Source organism: Terrapene carolina, unplaced genomic scaffold (genome assembly GCF_002925995.2).
Source record: "Terrapene carolina triunguis isolate 2854851 unplaced genomic scaffold, T_m_triunguis-2.0 Scaffold247, whole genome shotgun sequence".
In the NCBI taxonomy this organism is placed as follows: domain Eukaryota; kingdom Metazoa; phylum Chordata; order Testudines; family Emydidae; genus Terrapene; species Terrapene triunguis.
The window spans coordinates 18315887-18334175 of record NW_020664598.1 but is presented as its reverse complement, the minus strand read 5'-3'; the positions used below and the strand labels follow the sequence as shown (position 1 = coordinate 18334175).

At 47.7% G+C, this 18289-nt stretch overlaps 1 protein-coding gene across 1 annotated transcript in view; it reads left to right on the top strand.

Moving 5' to 3' along the window:
- LOC112119340 (sodium- and chloride-dependent GABA transporter 1) overlaps nucleotides 1-7119 on the top strand; it is a 36407-nt gene extending 29288 nt beyond the window's left edge. Inside the window, exons 10-14 of the mRNA XM_024217962.1 lie at nucleotides 638-769; nucleotides 1648-1750; nucleotides 2526-2626; nucleotides 3767-3934; nucleotides 7015-7119. Coding sequence (XP_024073730.1) covers nucleotides 638-769; nucleotides 1648-1750; nucleotides 2526-2626; nucleotides 3767-3934; nucleotides 7015-7119 — 609 coding nt within the window. The remainder of the gene's footprint in view (nucleotides 1-637; nucleotides 770-1647; nucleotides 1751-2525; nucleotides 2627-3766; nucleotides 3935-7014) is intronic.
- The last annotated feature ends 11170 nt before the right edge of the window (nucleotides 7120-18289 follow it).

Below are 18289 nucleotides of genomic sequence, written 5' to 3'. Positions count from 1 at the left end.
ACTTCCCCAGGCACATCTGCTCCAGAGACTTCCTGTGCCCACTTCCCTCTCCTCCCATACACCACTCTTAATCTGAAGTGACTTCCAGTTCCCTTGTCGTTTCCCCTCTTGCCCATAGCTTTCCACACCCATATCTTTCCCCACTTGATGGTCTCCCATACCCATGCCCTTCTCTATTTCCCCCTACCTTCTCCCCATGACTTGGCATATCCAGTCCTCCCTCTCAGCCACCCTCCCCTTCACTTCCACACCAGCCCCTTTCCTTCTCCACAACACCAATCATCATCCAGCTACCTGTGGTAACTCCTGCAGTCAGGTGGAAGGAACGGATTTTGACACACACACACACCAGGCTTCAGCGTGGTGGCCCTTCAGCACCGTCACTACATGCTGGAGCACTTACAGGAAATGAGGTGTAGGTGAGGTCATCCACCGCCTCCAGGCAGCAGGGAAGCAGTGGTCGGTTGGACACAGAGATAGAAGAAGTGACACAAATCCAGGCTGAGAGGTGGTGCGTTCTCCAGAGGGGAGGGAGGTGGCACCATGCCGGGGGAGTGAGGGAAGGAGGAGGAGGAGTGTTTCAAGGGAATGCAGAGGGTGGTGATGTATTTGTGTGTGTGTGTCTTTCCTCCTGCAGTTCTGCACCGTGGAGGGGTTTGTCACAGCCCTGATAGATGAGTATCCCTATCTCCTCAGGGCCAGGAAGAAGCTCTTCATTGCTGTGGTCTGTCTTATCTCCTACATTGTCGGATTCTCCAACATCACCCAGGTACCTCTCCCTGTGCTCACTCCAGCGCCTGTTCCTGGTGCTCTTCCATCCACCTCCTTGTATAACAGCAGCAGAAGAAGCCTGGGGGAAGGGCCATTGTCCATGAAAGGCACTAGGGCCACTGCTGGTCTGGGATTTGCCCAGCACAGTCATCTGTCCAGCAAGCTGCAGTCTCCACATTAAATCTCAGTAAGTTACCATCAGCCTTGTGGTCAGTCTAGCTGGGACTCCTGTTGCTTCCAGGATGGGCCTATGCCGTGGAGGGTGACACATTCTCTACGCAGAAGACTGAGATAAACCAAAAGAGAGCAGGTCTGGTGGGGCTCCGAGGCAGTGACACTAAGGCCCAGGCTCCATGTTTACATGCCCTAGTGAGTGACCTAATGCAGAGATCTGTATACTGGGTGTATGGCAGTGAGGCCCAGGCTCTGTGTGCGGACTTCGGGACCCGGATCAGTGACATGGAGGCCAGGATTTGGATTTCCCACTTTGTGACTTCATGCTGGATGAGTCACATAACATGGAACGTCTGCAGAGACATCTGATGTGCAGCAGGAGGGACAGAATGGATTCATTTTACAAAGTGGCTTCACCTCACACTAGAGGGGGAAGGCAGCCACGCGAGAGTCCTGCTTCTCTCCCCACCCTCAGCCAGGCCTGAACACTCACTCCTTGACCACATTCCAGAGTACGTCTGTTAAAATGGCAGGAATTAGATTATAACAAAATGATGCATCTTTGTTGGCTTCCATAGGCCAAGGAAATTGACATACAAAGGCAAAATGATTAGAGAAAAGTATTGATGATATTAATCCTCAGCTCCCCACCCAGGCTGTACTCCATAACCAGGCCCCCTCCCCTTGGCTTTGTCTCCTCAGGGTGGCATTTATGTCTTCAAGCTGTTTGATTATTATTCAGCCAGCGGCATGTGTCTTCTCTTCCTCGTCTTCTTTGAGACCATCTCAATTTCCTGGTGTTATGGTAAGAGCAACTCACCTTGTTCCTTTGCTGCTTATCTACAGGCACAGAAGATGCCATTTTCAAAAGCCCTCAACACTAGCCATTGAAGTCAGTGGGAGATTGACAATTGACTACAGTGTTGGGCCAAAGCTGAAAGCTTTTGAAAAAACCCCGGGGAGACACTCATCTTGCTTCCTCAGACAGCCACTCAGCTGAGCACATGTTCACAGAGATTCCCATACAAATGGAAATATGCACAGGCCTCTAGATTTGGATTTCTCGAGGGTATGATATGAATATAGAATTTGTTAGGCCAAATCTGACTGCTGAGCCATCTGCCCTGGTATCCTGGCAGTGTCCAATGCCTGATGCTTCAGAGGGAGACCAGAGTCCCCCCTCTTCAGTAACTTGCCCATCCAATTGTGCAGTGCTGGGGTATTGAGGAATTCCTTCTTGATCCCTCCAAGGTCAATCTATGACCTAGTCTAGCTTACGATCTAGACCTTTGTTACTTGATTACTATCACTGTCTTAGCTTGGGAAGCTGTAGATGTTTTTAGTGGTCATAAAATTATCCAGGTACCTGTTAAGATCCCAGTCCAGTGTTTGTGTCCATGGCCTCTACATTTTATCTGGGGAGTGAGTGTTACACTTCTCCACGCTCACCTTAAATGTCTGCTTGCCTCTCTGATCTCACATGTCCTCCTTCTCCTGTTCTGTGTTGGGTCTCTGGACAGAGGTGATGAGAATGGTGCTGAGATATCATTGCTGCTGTTAACACGCATTTCTCACTGTAGGTGCGAACAGGTTTTACATGAACATTGAAGAGATGATTGGCTACCAACCTTGCAGCTGGTGGAAGCTCTGCTGGGCCTTCTTCACTCCCCTCGTTTGCGTGGTGAGAACAAAGCAACTCTCTTTGGGGAGGTTGATCTAGAAGGGCCACCTCACTGGGATCATTCTGTGGGTGGGGGAAACACTAAATTTTTAATCTAGGTAACTCCGATCCAAATCCAGACCTGGCATTAACCTCAAGTTGGTCCTAAGAAGAGTCAAAGCGACTGGCAGGAAAAGAAATATGCGGAGCCTCTTTTATTCTCCCACCTGAATCCCTGCAAATGACTCTCAGAAGAGAGGGGGGAGCTTGGCCTAGAACATGCAGTTAGTAATATGTTGCTCCTGTGTTTGATATTTCAGAAGCTGAACTGGTGATTTATGACTTTAAAAATCATTGTTGGCTGTGGAGAAAACTTTCAGACACTCTAGCTCCAGCCTCAGCCCCTCTCAAGCCTCTCTCAGCAGGAGGCACTTTCAGATATAATAGAATTGGCACTGATGAGCTCTCAGCTCCTCCGCTCCCCCCTCCAATCCTTCCTCTCCCAGCAGGAGGTGCTATTGGGATTGCCGCGGGAATGCTGGGTGTGGGAAGTTCCTAGCTCCTGAGAATCAGCTAAGAGGAAGCTGTTTAGGAAATAGTTTGGGAGTGTGGTGTGCAGCAGAAGCTGAAGTAGGGAGGGGTGTAAGTGCCCTGGCTTGGGCAGGGACCTTTAGGGGCACTGACCATGGGGAAAACATTACCATGGATTCTCAGCCTGTCTCAGCCAGAATTGCTGTAGGAAATGGGGTAGAAACAGTCTCTGGTGGAATGAGAAGATTAGAGAGAAAGGTGCAGTTGGTGCAGGAACCCTGGCTGTGGGAGTAGCTGTTGGGACTGGTCTAGGAGCCCTGGCTCTTGGGGGCAGCTCTTGGGAATGGTGCAGGAGTCCTGGCTGGGGAGATGGGGAGCTGTTGGGAATGGTGCGGGAGCTCTGACTCGGGGTGGGGGAGCTATTGGGAATGGTGTGGGAGCCCTGGCTTGCGGGGGGAGCTGTTGGGAACGGTGCGGGAGCTCTGGCTCGGGGGGGGAGCTGTTGGGAATGGTGCGTGATTATTGACTATAACTCATAGTGAGAATTTAGGGAACTCTCAAAAGGACAAAGTCAATGAATATTTCTGCTTGTGCCATACTATGCTGTGACTGCTGATCCTGTTTCTTCAGGGTGTTTTCTTCTTCAGTGTGGTTGAAATGACCCCTCTGACTCTGGGGAAATATGTCTATCCCCCATGGGGACAGGGCATCGGCTGGCTCATGGCTCTGTCTTCCATGGTGCTGATTCCGGGCTATATGCTGTACTACTTCTTCACCTCCGAGGGGACCATCAGGCAGGTAAAAGCAACTTTCCAACTTCTGCCTCTGCTCAATTATCTGTCCAGAGGGAATTTCCCACCAGCAACCCACTATAAACTTCACGCAGCCCCTGTGTCAGTGTATTGACTCCTGTGGTCTTTGTAAACCAGGACTTCCCAAATACTCCCTCCTCATCCCCCAATACCCTCTGCGCTCTTCTGATCTGCTCCTTATGCTTTCTACTACGTCCTGCACGACACATTCCATGTAAGCTAATAGAAAGCCCTTCCTCACTGAGGCAAATGAATGCCTTAGAGGATTGGGGTAAGGAGATATGTGCCTTTACCTCTTGGCTACAATCCCTCATAGGTCAGTAGTTACCAAAAATTGTTACCTTCTCATTCCTGTTTGGTGTCTTATGTGAAACAAGTCAAGGGGCTCTTGGTCCCATTCCTAGCAGACTGCTGTCCATATCAGCATAGCACTGTTACATAGAGAGATGTTTGAAAATCTTCCAACAGAATGTTTTCCCATTGGAAAATGCTGTTCTGTCAGAAACACAACTTTCCAAGGGGACATGTTGATTCTGACAAAATTTTGTTTTGAAAAAAGAAATTGAAATGATGAGTTTTGCGAAGGTCAGAGCATTCTGTCTGGACCATTTCGGAAATGGAACATTTTGACTTTTCATTTTGAAATTTATTTTATATTATAATTTATTTATTTTTTTCAAAAAAAGTCAAAATCAAAAGGAAATGGTTTTTGACTGTCCTGGAACGAAACCTTTTCATACATCTTGTTTCATGGGAAATTTCTAAATTCTTTTTTGTTCCGATTTGGAATGAAAGCAAATGTTTGAAAAGGTGGAAATTCCAGTTCCTGCCCGGTTCTAGCTATGAATGTCACTAACAGGCAATCTCAGCAAAGATGCCACATTCTGAATGAGCATGAAGCCTGAACTAGCTCAGAGCCAAGGTCTATTGGTGAGGGAGGTTTGCACTGGAACTGGCTGTCTCATGGATAAAAAGGGCTGTCAGTCTCCTATCTTTCACCGGCATTCAATTCACTTTAAAAATGAAAGAAAGACAGAAAGAGGCCCCAGTGCTGCACCAATATAGACCCCACCATAATGTCATTTTCTTTTGGGCCAGAAAAAGAGATTCAGTCAAAGGCAGTCACAGGGCATTACTCTTCTCTCTACTGATAGCAATAGGCTGAGAATTGTGTTGAGAAATCAAAGCGAACAATCCCCACTCAGACCCATCTCTGATCCTTACAGATGATCCTTGCTCAGAGCTCCATAGGATGGTATGAACACTCACCACCCCTCCCCGCCACTCACTGGTAATGTGCCATGGGGGGAAATCCCTTCTTGTCTCCTAATTGGGGCATCAGTTCCTCCCTGTGTTTGGTTCCAATTCTATTCCCATTGAAGCTGGGGACAGTATTCTCCTGACTTCACTGGGAGCAGGAGCAGGCTGGGAGGGCCAGATTGTGATGTCCTGACTCACACTGAGTAGCATTGAAATCCTCAAGTAGTTCCACTGACTTCAGGAGGGCGACTTGTACTATACCAAGTGATTAAGGATATCGCAGTCTGCCCCTAAGTGAGCTGAATCCTTGTAGTTGTGCCTCTGAATCCATCTGTAACCTGAGATCCCACCTGGTGTCCACGTGATTATCCACGTTTCCACTGAATCCCTGTCTTGCAGACCCACGGAGTGCGGTTATAATCTGTTGCTCCAGGAGCTCTCTCAGCATCTGGTGCATACTGACAGTATCAGTCAATGGGAATTAGAAATAACAACAGTGTGATTGGCTTCTATTTACCTTCCCCTCCCTTTGCTCACTCTATCAGACTCGATATCCCCGAGTGCACTGACCGTTTTGCCAGTTCAGTGGAATGTCACTTTTTTCGGAGGCAGCCAACACACACACACCCAGGCCCCCGGCCTCCATGATCCATTGCACTAGCAGCAAACTGCAGGTGGCAGTAGGGATATTGTGTGTGTGTGTGTGAGAGAGAGAGAGAGAGAGAGAGAGAGAGAGGATTAGCTTGTAACAGAGCTGAGGCTGGAGTGAAATTAGATGTCAATGCAGAATAAAGGGGTTTTGACAGACAGGAAAGATTATAAGCCACTTTAATCCTACTGAGCATGAATATAAGAAAAAAGCACATGAATGGCAGGAGAGCCTCACTAAACATTTCAGGGGCTTCACCCAGCAAGAAACACTTCAGATATGTCTGAGTACAGGGGCTCTTCCCTCTCCTGAAGGGGCTCTTCTCCAGGTCAATGATGTCCATTCACTTCAGGCCCCCTTCCCCTCTGCCTCATGTTCCATAATTTAAAGCACCACTTCCCCTCCTGGAATTTAGCCTCCATGTCCATTCACCCCTAAGCTTCATCCCATACTGCTCAGACAATGAGTGCCCCCCACCCCTCCGCCTGAGGGACTGTTCTCTCCCACATTCCATCTCCCTGGCTGTCTTCCGGACACAGCTCTACCAATGGACCTCAGTTTCATTTAGACTTTGATCCTGTCAGGTTGATATAAATGGGAACCCATGCTGGCATAAAGAGCCATGCAAGATCAGAGCCATAATCTGTAAATTCCTTGGTGTTCTGTAACCATTGGATAGCATTTTTAATGAGAACTTAATGAAAAATGGAATAGAAAATGAAAAGTGGGTCCATTTTGAATCCTTGTGAAATGGGAAGAACCTTGACATTTTTGGTCATTTAAAAAATGTTTTTGACTAGCTTTAGCGTCTAGGTGCTGCTACAACTGTGCGGTAACTATTGGCTTACTTTGTAATGGTGATCTCTGTCGTTCAGAAGAGAGAACTGTGTATAATAGAAGAGCAAAAGGGAAGTGATTACATTGCCAAATGGAGGTGTTTGGTATCCGGAGCAATTGTCCTAATCACCTTCAGTGTTCACTATCCCCTTGGTAGCCCTCTTGCTGTAACTAGGGATGTCTCTTCAATTTGGAAAGAAGGGCTGTGACCTGCAGCTTCAGCCACATGCCACCTGTGGAGGTGGTGGAGGTGAAAGGGTCTCCTCGTTTTCCCCTGGGTACTTGTGTCCTTCCTGTAATCTTTCTTTGTTCCTGGACAGCGTTTTCAGCAGATGACTCAGCCCATGCAAGAGGTGAATGTTCAGAACAATGGACTAAAACAGAAGACCTCATTGAATGGAAGAGTCTCCGAAGCTGCTGTCTAGGCATCCTGCTCTGTAGCTGCTCCCGCCACTGCCCTTTGACCTCCTCTGGCGCTGCTTGTGTGTCCCCAACTCCACTGTTGATTTCAGTCAGCGTGGGAAGGATCTAACAGAGGAGCCCTTTCATGGCACTGCCCCCTAGCCCAGCTGATCAAGACTCTGTTTTAAATTCCATAAGGACAATGTGCAGTGACTGTCTTCGTAATTTATGATCCCAATCCATGCCACCAGAAAGGAATGTCCCAGGCCCTAGTTTCCTGCTGACCAGAGGTGGTATTTTCTATAGTAAAATAACTTCTCCTTTTTCGTTGTGTTCTTCATCCCCTCTTCTATACTAAAGTCCACCACGCACTCTCTAATGAACAGCAAGGCTGTCACAGCATAAAACCATCTGTATTTTGGCTACAGATTCAAATTCCAGATGATTATCAATTAATATAGCAGAAAGCACCTTTAATGAATAAATAGTCCTAAGTGCTGTACAATGGATGCACCAACCAGGAATACAGAATATTGGTGGCTACTGGATACCCCTCAGCAATCTGGACAGGCATGAGGGCTGCTGTGCTGTTGGAGCTGCTGTCCTTCAGCCACGAACACAGCATTATTATTATTATTACTATTATTAGCAGTCATTTATACAGAGCCATAGATATAAGATTCCCTTGTACTGGTGGAGGAGACATCCTTTATAATGTGGACATGCTCCATTCCAACACACCCTGGCATGGTGTTACATGGTGTCCTATGATGCTGTATGTGCCATATCCACTATCTTCTCCCTAAAACACCATCATGGTATCAAGGAGGTGCCTGTGGCTGGAGGTACAACCTTTCATCCTCACTTAGGCATATTAGACCAGCATCTCATCATTGACCCTGACACGTGTTAGCCTGTAGCACCCCAGCATGGCACAGAGGGTAGTGTGGTGTTGTAGGTGATGTTGGAGGAGAGGTGAGAGCTCCAGAGGAAAGTGAGAACTGGCACTGAAGTCATATTTCCAGGTTACAAAGTCATTTCAGAGCAGGTGGCTTGTAACAGCAGCCGTATACATCCTGGAATCTGTTATTTTCACTTGCCCTAGTTCTTTAATGCACCTAGGACCCCATATTTTATGACCAGCAGATAGGACCCCAGTCAGATGTAAGAGCAGTGTTCCACACAGGACAGCCCCAAAATGGCCCTCTTGTGGGGCCACCTATGGGTTAGGTGTGTCTGAAGAGTAACTTCTGTATCGATGTGCGAATTGGAGTTGTCTATCTCTTAGTTACGCACCAATGACCATATAATAAGTTTTTCACTGGGGATGGCGTCCCTGCTGACAGTCAGACCCAGTTTCAGTGCAGAATAAATCCATTCATGGAGCCTGAGAGGGGAACAGGTATCTTGTGGGACGTGTTCAGGTGGGGTCCTGAAGCGGGCAAGGAAGGGAATAAGGTCAGAATGTCCTGATCCAGCTGGGAGTTCTGGACTTGGATTTACTCCATCCCCCTATGCCCTGTGGAGTTGGCATTGTATGGTGCCCTGTGGAGTTGGAAGGAAGGGAATGGGGTCAAAGCTCCCTGAATGGGGAGTGCCCCTCCTCACACACACACATGCTTTCCTGGGCTCGGTATTCTGCCAGTGCAGCAATCCCCACATCTTACACTTTGCTTATAGAGCAGATCCTCTTCCCGGTGCTCTCCCTGCGACGTAATCCACAGACCCATAGCCCACAGAGTGGCCCCTGCCTTCTGCTCTACCACTAGATCTGCTCCCTCCTGCATCCAGCACTCTGCCCCGGGATTAGCTCATACAATTCACATTCTATGAGTGGAATGGCCCTGTATCATAGAATCATAAAATTATAGGACTGGAAGGGACCTCAAGAGGTCATCTAGTCCACTCCCTTGCACTCAAGGCAGGACTAAGTATTATCTAGACCAGGGATCGGCAACGTTTGGCACGCAGCCTGCCAGGGTAAGCCCCCTCATGGTCCGGGTCAGTTTGTTTACTTGCCGCATCCGCAGGTTCGGCCGATCGCAGTTCCCACTGGCCACGGTTCACCACTCCAGGCAATGGGGGCTGCGGGAAGCGGCGCGGGCTGAGGGATGTGCTGGCCGTGGCTTCCAGCAACCCCCATTGGCCTGCAGCGGTGAACCGCGGCCAGTGGGAGCTGCAATCAGCCGAACCTGCGGACGCGGCAGGTAAACAAACCAGCCCAGCCCGCCAGGGGGCTTATCCTGGTGGCCCGCGTGCCAAACATTGCCGATCCTGATCTAGACCATCCCTGACAGGTGTTTGTCTAACCTGCTCTTAAAAATCTCCAATGACGGAGATTCCACAACCTCCCTAGGCAAGTTATTCCAATGCTTAACTACCCTGACAGTTAGAATTTTTTTCCTAATGTCCAGCTTAAACCTCCCTTGCTGCAATTTAAGCCCATTGCTTCTTGTCCCATATCCAGAGGTTAACAAGAATGATTTTTCTTCCTCCTCCTTGTAACAACATTTTATGTACTTGAAAACTGTTATCATATCTCCCCCCCCACCCCACCCCCCTGCAGTCATCTCTTCTCCAGACTAAACAAACCAATCTTTCCTCATAGGTCATGTTTTCTAGATCTTTAATCATTTTTCTAGACCATTTAATCTCTCCTCTGGACTTTCTCCAATTTGTCCACATCTTTCCTGAAATGTGACGCGCAGAACTGGACACAATACTCCAGTTGAGGCCGTATCAGTGCGGAGTAGAGCAGAAGAATTACTTCTCATGTCTTTCTTACAACACTTTTGCTTTTTTTGCAACAGTGTTACACGGTTGACTCATATTTAGCTTGTGATCCACTGTAACTCCCAGATCCCTTTCCGCAGTACTCCTTCCTAGGCAGTCATTTCCCATTTTGTATGTGTGCAACTGATTGTTCCTTCCTAAGTGGAGTTCTTTGCATTTGGCCTTATTGAATTTCATCCTATTTACTTCACTCCATTTCTCCTGTTTGTCCAAATCATTTTCAATTTGAATCCTATCCTCCAAAGCACTTGCAACCCCTCCCAGCTTGGTATTGTCCACAAACTTTATAAGTGTACTCTCTATGCCATTATCTAAATCACTGATGAAGATATTGAATGGAACTGACCCCACTCTATATGCCCTTCCAGCATGACTGTGAACTGCTGATAACTACTGTCTGGGAACAGTTTTCCAACCAGTTATGCACCCACCTTATAGTAGCTCCATCCAGGTTGCATTTCCCTAGTTTGTATATGAGAAGGTCATGCGAGATAGTATCAAAAGCCTTACTAAAGTCAAGATATAGCACATCTACTGTTTCCCCCCCATCCACAAAGCTTGTTACCCTGTCAAAGAAAGCTATTAGGTTGGTTTGATATGATTTGTTCTTGACAAATCCATACCAACTGCTACTTATCACCTTATTATCTTCTAGGTGTTTGCAAATTGATTGCTTAATTATTTGCTGCATTATCTTTCCGGGTACTGAAGTTAAGCTAACTGGTCTGTAATTCACTGGGTTGTCCTGATTCCCCTTTTTATAGACTGGCACTATAGTTGCCTTTTTCCTCTGGAATCTCTTCCATCTTCCATGACTTTTTGAAGATAATAGCTAATGGCTCAGATATCTCCTCAGTTAGCTCCTTGAGTATTCTAGGATGTATTTCATCAGGCCCTGGTGACTTGAAGACATCTAACTTGTCTAAGTAATTTTTAACTTTTTCTTTCCCTATTTTAGCCTCAGATCCTACCCCTCATTTTCACTGGCATGTTAGATGTCCAATCACTACTAAACATTTTGTTGAAAACTGAAACAAAAATGTCATTTTACACTTCTGCCATTTCTACGTTTTCTGTTATTGTTTTTTCCCCAACATTGAGTAACATGCCTACCTTGTCCTTGGTCTTCCTCTTGCTTCTAATGTATTTGTAGAATGTTTTCTTGTTACCTTTTATGTCTCTAGCTAGTTTAATCTGATTTTGTGCCTTTGCTTTTCTAATTTTATCCCTGAATGCTTGTGTTGTTTGTTTATATTCATCCTTTGTAATTTGACCTAGTTTCCACTTTTTGTAGGACTCTTTTTTGTGTTTCCGATCATTGAAGATCTCCTGGTTAAACCAGGGTGGTCTCTTGCCATACTTCCTATCCTTCCTGCACAATGGCATAGTTTGCTTTTGTGCCCTTAATATCTCCTTGAAAAATTGCCAACTCTCTTAACTATTTTTCCCCTTAGGCTTGCTTCCCATGGGATCTTACTTACCAACTCTGTGAGTTTGCTGAAGTCTGCTTTCTTGAAATCCATTATCTTTTTTGTGCTGTTTTCCCTCCTACCATTCCTTAGAATCATGAACTCTACCATTTCATGATCACTTTCACCCATGCTGCCTTCCACTTTCAAATTCTTAACTTGTTCCTCCTTATTTGTCAAAATCAAATCTAGAACAGTAACTTTCCCCTAGTAACTTTCTCCACCTTCTGAAATAAAATATTGTCTCCAATACATTCCAAGAACTTGTTGTATAATCATGCCAAGGTCTGATGGAAGAGAAGCTCCTATGTCCTACAATATTTTTAGGCAGTAACCCCAACACTTGGTCCAGGGATCACCCCACATACACTTCATTCCTTTGTTAGGGCTTCCATCTTGTCCTACCTTTATGACACAGTTTGCAAGGTTGGTTTTTTTTTTTTTTTTTTTTTTTTTTTTTGAGTCCCATGAATCTAAAACTTGCTTATGCTTGTGTGAAAATGACATCTGTGCAAAGGCCCGGCACTTGGACCTGTGCATCACTTAAGACCCACTTAAGCACTCAAAATATAGGCCAAGATTTTCAAGAGTTTCTAGTGATTTTGGGTACCTCAATTCTTGGGTGGCCAACTTAAGACCTTATTTTTCAGGAAGTGCTGAGCACCCAAGCTCTGGAAATCAGGCTACTTTAAGGTGCGTCAAGTCACAAATGGAGGCGCCCGACATCATTAATGATTCCCGAAAATCTTGGACAAAGGCCTTCCCTCATGGCCCTTTTCAACAGGAGTGAATGTCAGCATTTGTCATGAGAATTGCTTTTGACGGGTTGTAATTACAAATGTTGACCCTCTGGAGTCTGAGGTAGGGGGAGGAATTCAAAAGGACAAAAGTCCCTGAGAACTCAGGAAATGTGTAAGTTTCCACTTCTATTTGTCTGGTTCTGGTAACACAACCATGTTGTGACACTTTTCTGGATTGCAGTATTGCATGTGGAATGCACATAACATCATTTCAAATGCAGCAGCACTGGACCAGCCAGTGAGTTTCTGCATACAGGCACTTAATAAAATATATTGAGTGAGAATTAATCACTTGTTCACTTCCCTTCTTTACTCCTTGTTTCTTCCTTCTCTTCTCTTTTACTCTAACCTTCTCTTCCTCTTCCTCATATTCTCTTCTCTCTCTTTCTCCTTCCTCCCTCTTTTGTGGCCTCATCACTGCAAAATCTGAACTCTCTCTTTCTCTTTCTTCTCTTGATTTCTGTCTCTCATTCTCCTGTCCTATTCTTTCACTTCCACTTTCCGCCATGTCCCGGAAATACCATTCATGTGCAGCTCTTGCCTTAGTCTTGGCACTTTCTGATCATTTACTTTTGCTTTCAAGCTTCTGGTGCCAGTGCAATAGGCATCTGTGGAGGTTAATTGCAGTTGTGATCATTCCACCCCTCCTCCCTTGTCTCCTTTCTTCTCACACTCTCTGTTAATTAGTGGCTCATCCAAGCTGAGGGTCCAATTCTGCAAGGGCACCGAGCACTTCTGACAGTTGCAGAGAAACCCTCAACTCCCAGTGGAAGTTGCGTGTGCTCAGCACCCCTTTGGAATTGCTCAGCGTCTAACTCAGAAGTAACTCAAAAATAGCTTCTCCTCTTGCCTGCCCCAGAATGAGTTGCTCCAAGCAATCATTTTTGATGGTATACAGAAAAATTATTTCTCCAAACCACGTTGCACCAGTTTCTCTTAGGGTTGTTGGAGTCACTCGCTATCACTGTTCTGGAAGCTTTGATTGCCCTTCCTGATCTTGCACCTTTCAGCATTTACCAATACTGGTTTGCTCTGCAACCATGGTTGCTTTTGTAGTCTTACAAGCTGGAATTTATACCTTGTACAGGTCTGGTTTATAGATGGACTTCCTTATCCAGAATTTCCTTTTCAACAATCTATGTAGCCTTTTATACTATATATAGTGCTACTCCCAACCTCCCCCTAACATAGGTTTCCTGTCTAGTTTAGAGTCAGGAGTTGTGACACCCCAATGATTACTCTTGTCCCGCTACATCTTGGTAATACCACTCATATGCTGCTCTTGTCCTAGTTTTGGCCCTTTTTGCTTTCAAGCTTCTGGTGCCAGTGTAATAGGCATCTGAGGAGTTTGGTTGTAGTTGTGATCATCTTTAGGTTCTGCTTTTGGCTGAAACGCTCTTCCCTTGATGGACTGTTCCTAGTGATCACGCCCCTCTGAACCTTTGAGCCACAGGAGAGGACACTTCTATGGTGAAGGTTGTGGGACCTCCTCCCTTATTCCCCAGAGCATGTAACACAAGCAGGCTGCACCTCCTCCCTAAGTGCTAGCTTTACCTACAAGCTAATGAGTTTTCTCTGATCTCAGTGCTCCCCAGCACCTGCCAGCTCCCCCCTGGCACTTAGTTGAAATAATCCTCCATGAAACCTCTTAATTCTAAGATACTATTTAGAGAGGTGTGGGCAAAGCTTCTCTGAAATCCTATTTTTCCTGAGGACTGCAAAAAAATAAAGAAAATTCCATTGCAGCCTGGCTCTCAGCAGCAGCATGCAGAGTTGGGGATGAGCAGACAGCTGCACAAGTACAGCTTTCTCCAAGAAATGGGCACAGCCCCCAAGGAGTGGAAAGGTCTCCCACAAGTCTGTTCTCATCTATTCATTCCAACAGATGGCACTGATTGTATAAAATGTATGTAACATTTACAAGGTACAAAAGCTGTATGGCATGAACCTAGACACTGTAGGCTTCGGCTAGACTATTGCAGGATTGTGATGTAGTCTGTAGTACTTGAAATCTGTATTAAAAGATGTGTTTGGAAAGGTCTCACCGTGCATCGTGTGTGTGTTGTGAAATCATAGCCATGCATATTGTGTATGCCAGAGGTATTTCATATCAATGTACGAGGTATTCGGACAAATTATATTTGTAGCAAGAGAGAGAATTACTGTATATGGTTCCTCCAGGCCTCCATGTGAGAAAGAGTTTGAGGAGCCATCTCTGAGATGGTGTGAGTTTGGACAACATCCACAGCACTGCAGAATTCATTCCTTACTCCTTGGCACTGGATCCTACACTACGGAGCGGCAGGAGTAGGGTGACCAGACGTCCTGATAAAATCGGGACTGTCCCGATATTTAGGTGTTTGTCCTGATATTTCGCTCCGCCAGGTAGCACTCGGCCTTTTTTTTTTTTTTGCTCCGCCGGCGGACCTCCACCCGCCCCCAATGTGTCCCGATATTTTCTTCCTCTCATCTGGTCACCCTAGGCAGGAGTGTGAACTCTGTTGTTAGCCTACTGGTATGTGACACCTCTAGCACTCAGAGGCTGGGGATGTGAATCCGGGAATTGGGGCTCTAAGTAGACCTTATAGCACTGAGAGGCAGGGAGAATTATTCCTGGTGCTAGTGCACTTGTGTGTAGATCTTGCAGCCATCAGAGGCTTGAAGGATGAATTCTGGTCAGAAGTGGACTGGCTCCAGTTGTCTGGGTGCTGAACGCATCCTGGTTTGTCTGGTAAACGGCCTATATCTTCGTCTGTCCCTGGGAGCCAAGGGCCATTTGAAATTATGATCCCTCATGAACCAATAGGAACATAAAGTAATGAATGCATTGGAAAGCTGGTATTCCAATTTCACATAGCCTTGGTGATTCACAAACTACTGGACCTCAAAAATCACATCAGCCGGATTCCCTTCTTGCCTTTCCCCCACTCTCCAGTTCCAATCAGATTTAAATGGCTGCTATTTTGAGACCAGGCCTTGAGGCCCAACAGCACCAGTCACCAGCATGTCATACTGGCAGTTAAGGAGGGTGGTTCTCTGCACTGTGAAGGAGGCCTGTCTATTGTGGCCTGTGCTTGTACCATAGCATCCTGGCCTGTCTGCCTTCGTTATGGTGTTGGTACCATGGGTGCTGCTGTTATTTCGCCAGGGCCGGCTCTGGCTTTTTTGCCGCCCTAGGCAAAAAAGCCTCCGGCCGCCCCCGCCCCCATGGGGGGGGGGCAGCCGGGGGGAGGGCGGCCGGAGGGGAGGACGGCGAGCCCCGGCGGGGGCTCGGCTCTCCCCCCGACCCCGGCGGCCAGAGCGGCCGGCGGCCGGGGCGAGGGCGGGGGGGGGTCGGCCAGAGCGCCGGGGGGAGGGCGGCGAGCCCGGCTGTGGCCCCGCTCTCCCCGGCAGCCGGAGCGCTGCGCCGCCCCCCTCCAGGTGCCGCCCCAAGCACCAGCTTGGGTGCCTGGTGCCTGGAGCCGGCCCTGTATTTCGCTCAGCTGGTAGGAGTGTTAATCTTAGTCCTAGTTCTGTGGTAGCAAATGCTGGGGCTGGAGGCCAAATCCAGCCTACTTGCCATGGGTGTCCTGCCCTCCAGACAGATTTTAAAATGATATCCACGTGGAGCTGTGTCTGATCTGTGCTCGTACTTACTGACATTGCATAACGGCACACCACCATGGGTCAAATGAGCAGTGGGCAGAATAAGCAGTGATGCTCCCAAGTGACTCCTTTCCCTCTGAATGATGTGCAATGGAAGAGCAACTTGACTGATTCAGAGGCACACTACGTGCTCAGTTATACAGGGATTGCTCCTTGCTAGTGTTGCCAAGGGCACAAGTCAATTCCAAAGGGGGAGGGCCATGGCCCACCTTCTTTTGCTGGCCAGCCACGCACAGGAGCATACACTGCACCTTCCCAAGGGGTGGGCAATGATGGCTCTTCTCCCCAGGAGGTATAGGAAGCACTGTACTCCTCCATTGGGCCAGGGTGGCTCTGCAGCACCTCCATCACAGCTTTGTGTTGAGGAGGCACAATCTTCCCCAGAAGCCCTGCTGGGCTGCTCACCCCCATACTCACACAATACTGTGGGCAAGTAGTACAAAGAACGTGGTGAATTGAGTCAGACCAGCCCTTTTGGTTATGCTGGCACTGAGCCAGAGATCTGATGTCAGACTCAGAACCAACGTGTGGGTGCTGCAGGAATGCGGAATGAGGTGGCAATTGAACCCTGCTCCCAAGCTGACTTAGACTGCACTTGGCTGACACACCTGCATTATGGGGATGGTGCAGCACCCTCGAGACAGTGATATGCCCCTCCCCCTAAATCCAGAGCCTGCCACCACCACCAGCGCCCAACAGCAGTGGGAGGCAAAGCATGTGCCTCGGTGCCCGGGGGGATGATACTGTAATGTCTGAGTGTTCCGACTGCTGGGTTTTGGAGGCACATTTGTGTGGCTTACACACCTCTGCTTCCCCAGGTTCTGTGTAGGTGTGGGGAATGATCCGGGCCCTGAAGAGAACATATGTCCCACCTCTGTCTGTGAGTCCAAAAGAGCAGTTCTGGTTGAGATGGGAGACTTAAGATGTTTTCCTAAGAGAGACTGGAATTGTTATTGTGGTAATTCACGAAGGGGAGCTATTTGTAAGCCCTATGGCCAGAAGCTCCCAAGGGGAAAGAGCTCTCTACTCCCCCTGTTGGTGAAAAGGAAAAAGTGGTGCCATAGAGAGCATCATTTGCATATGCTACCTTCCCACAATCCTCTGGTGACACTTGGAGAGTCACCATAACTGTATATGAACTTGGATTCCTGGGGGATATTGGGCTCCCAGACCCTTTTCAAAGATCAAAAGGGTTCTTACCTGGTGTCAAAGAGCTTGTGTCTCAGGTAGCAGAATGCTACTTAAGGAATCTACATGCTCTTGGTTCATCCCCCAGGGTAATGTCAGAAGTGGTGCAGAAAAGCTGTATGGATTTTGGTGAGGCCTTACCTTCCCAACACTTTAATAAAGCTGAATCACTAAGCTGGGTTTGGGGGTAGCATCTCCAAACAGGACCAAGCAAGCATATCCCTTGGGATGGGTGATAGATCTGCAAAGAGGCACTTGGAGTACTGCTACTTGCTGACCTAAATGGTGAGTGGTGTTTTGTGGTTGGTGCAGTCAAAGAACATTGAATGTGGAATATTCTCACTGGTGGATGGGAAGGGAATTAGGTAGACTACTGCCAAAGTTACTTTGAAGGTGGTGGCAGGGTGTGTGTTTTACTCTTTATTTGCATATCTATTATGTTGCTGTGTTTTCCCCAAGTTTGATTGTGTTCCCTTTCCCAAAATAAAGATTCCCTTGTTTGTGCACAATCTTGGAGGGCTTGTGAGTGGGGAAGTTTTACCTGCTAAGGGCACCCAGGGAGGATGTGTTTAATTTTCCCAGGCTTCTGGGTGGGGACTTGAGCTAGTTTAATTATTTAGCAAGAATGACCCTAGATATTTTGAACCTGGCCCTTTTTGCTGCCATTAACCACCTGGCAGAAGAGTTACGTATTAACTAACCTCACTTGAGGGGAAGCTGACTTGAGCCAAAAAGGATTTATAAAAACATCCCAGACAGATGGGTCCTGCCCAGTGATTTACAAAGGCCAGAGACCAGCAGGGCCACCCAGAGGATTCAGGGGGTCTGGGGTCTTCGGCAGCGGGGGGCCCCTGCCACTGAATTGCCGCCGAAGACCCGGCACTTTGGCGGCAGGTTCCGGGGCGGAAAGACCCCCCGCCACCGAATTGCTGCCAAAGACCCAGAGCGGAAGAAGCTCTGGGGGCCCGGGCCCCACGAGAGTTTTCTGGGGCCCCCGGAGCGAGTGAAGGACCCCGCTCCAGGGGCCCTGAAAAAATCTCATGGGGGCCCCTGCGGGGCCCGGGGCCTGGGGCAAATTGCCCCACTTGCCCCCCTCTCTGGGCGGCCCTGGAGACCAGATTTCCCTGGTGCACAGATCTGTGTAGATAAGCACATGACCATATCTGCCATGATGACCTGTTCATAGTCAGTAGCTGATGGCCTGTAGCAGAAGAGCTGAACCTGGTCACAAGAGTCAAGATGGAACTAGAACTGAAGAAGGAAGCCAAGAGTTCTGCTAAGCGCCCACCTGTCCATCC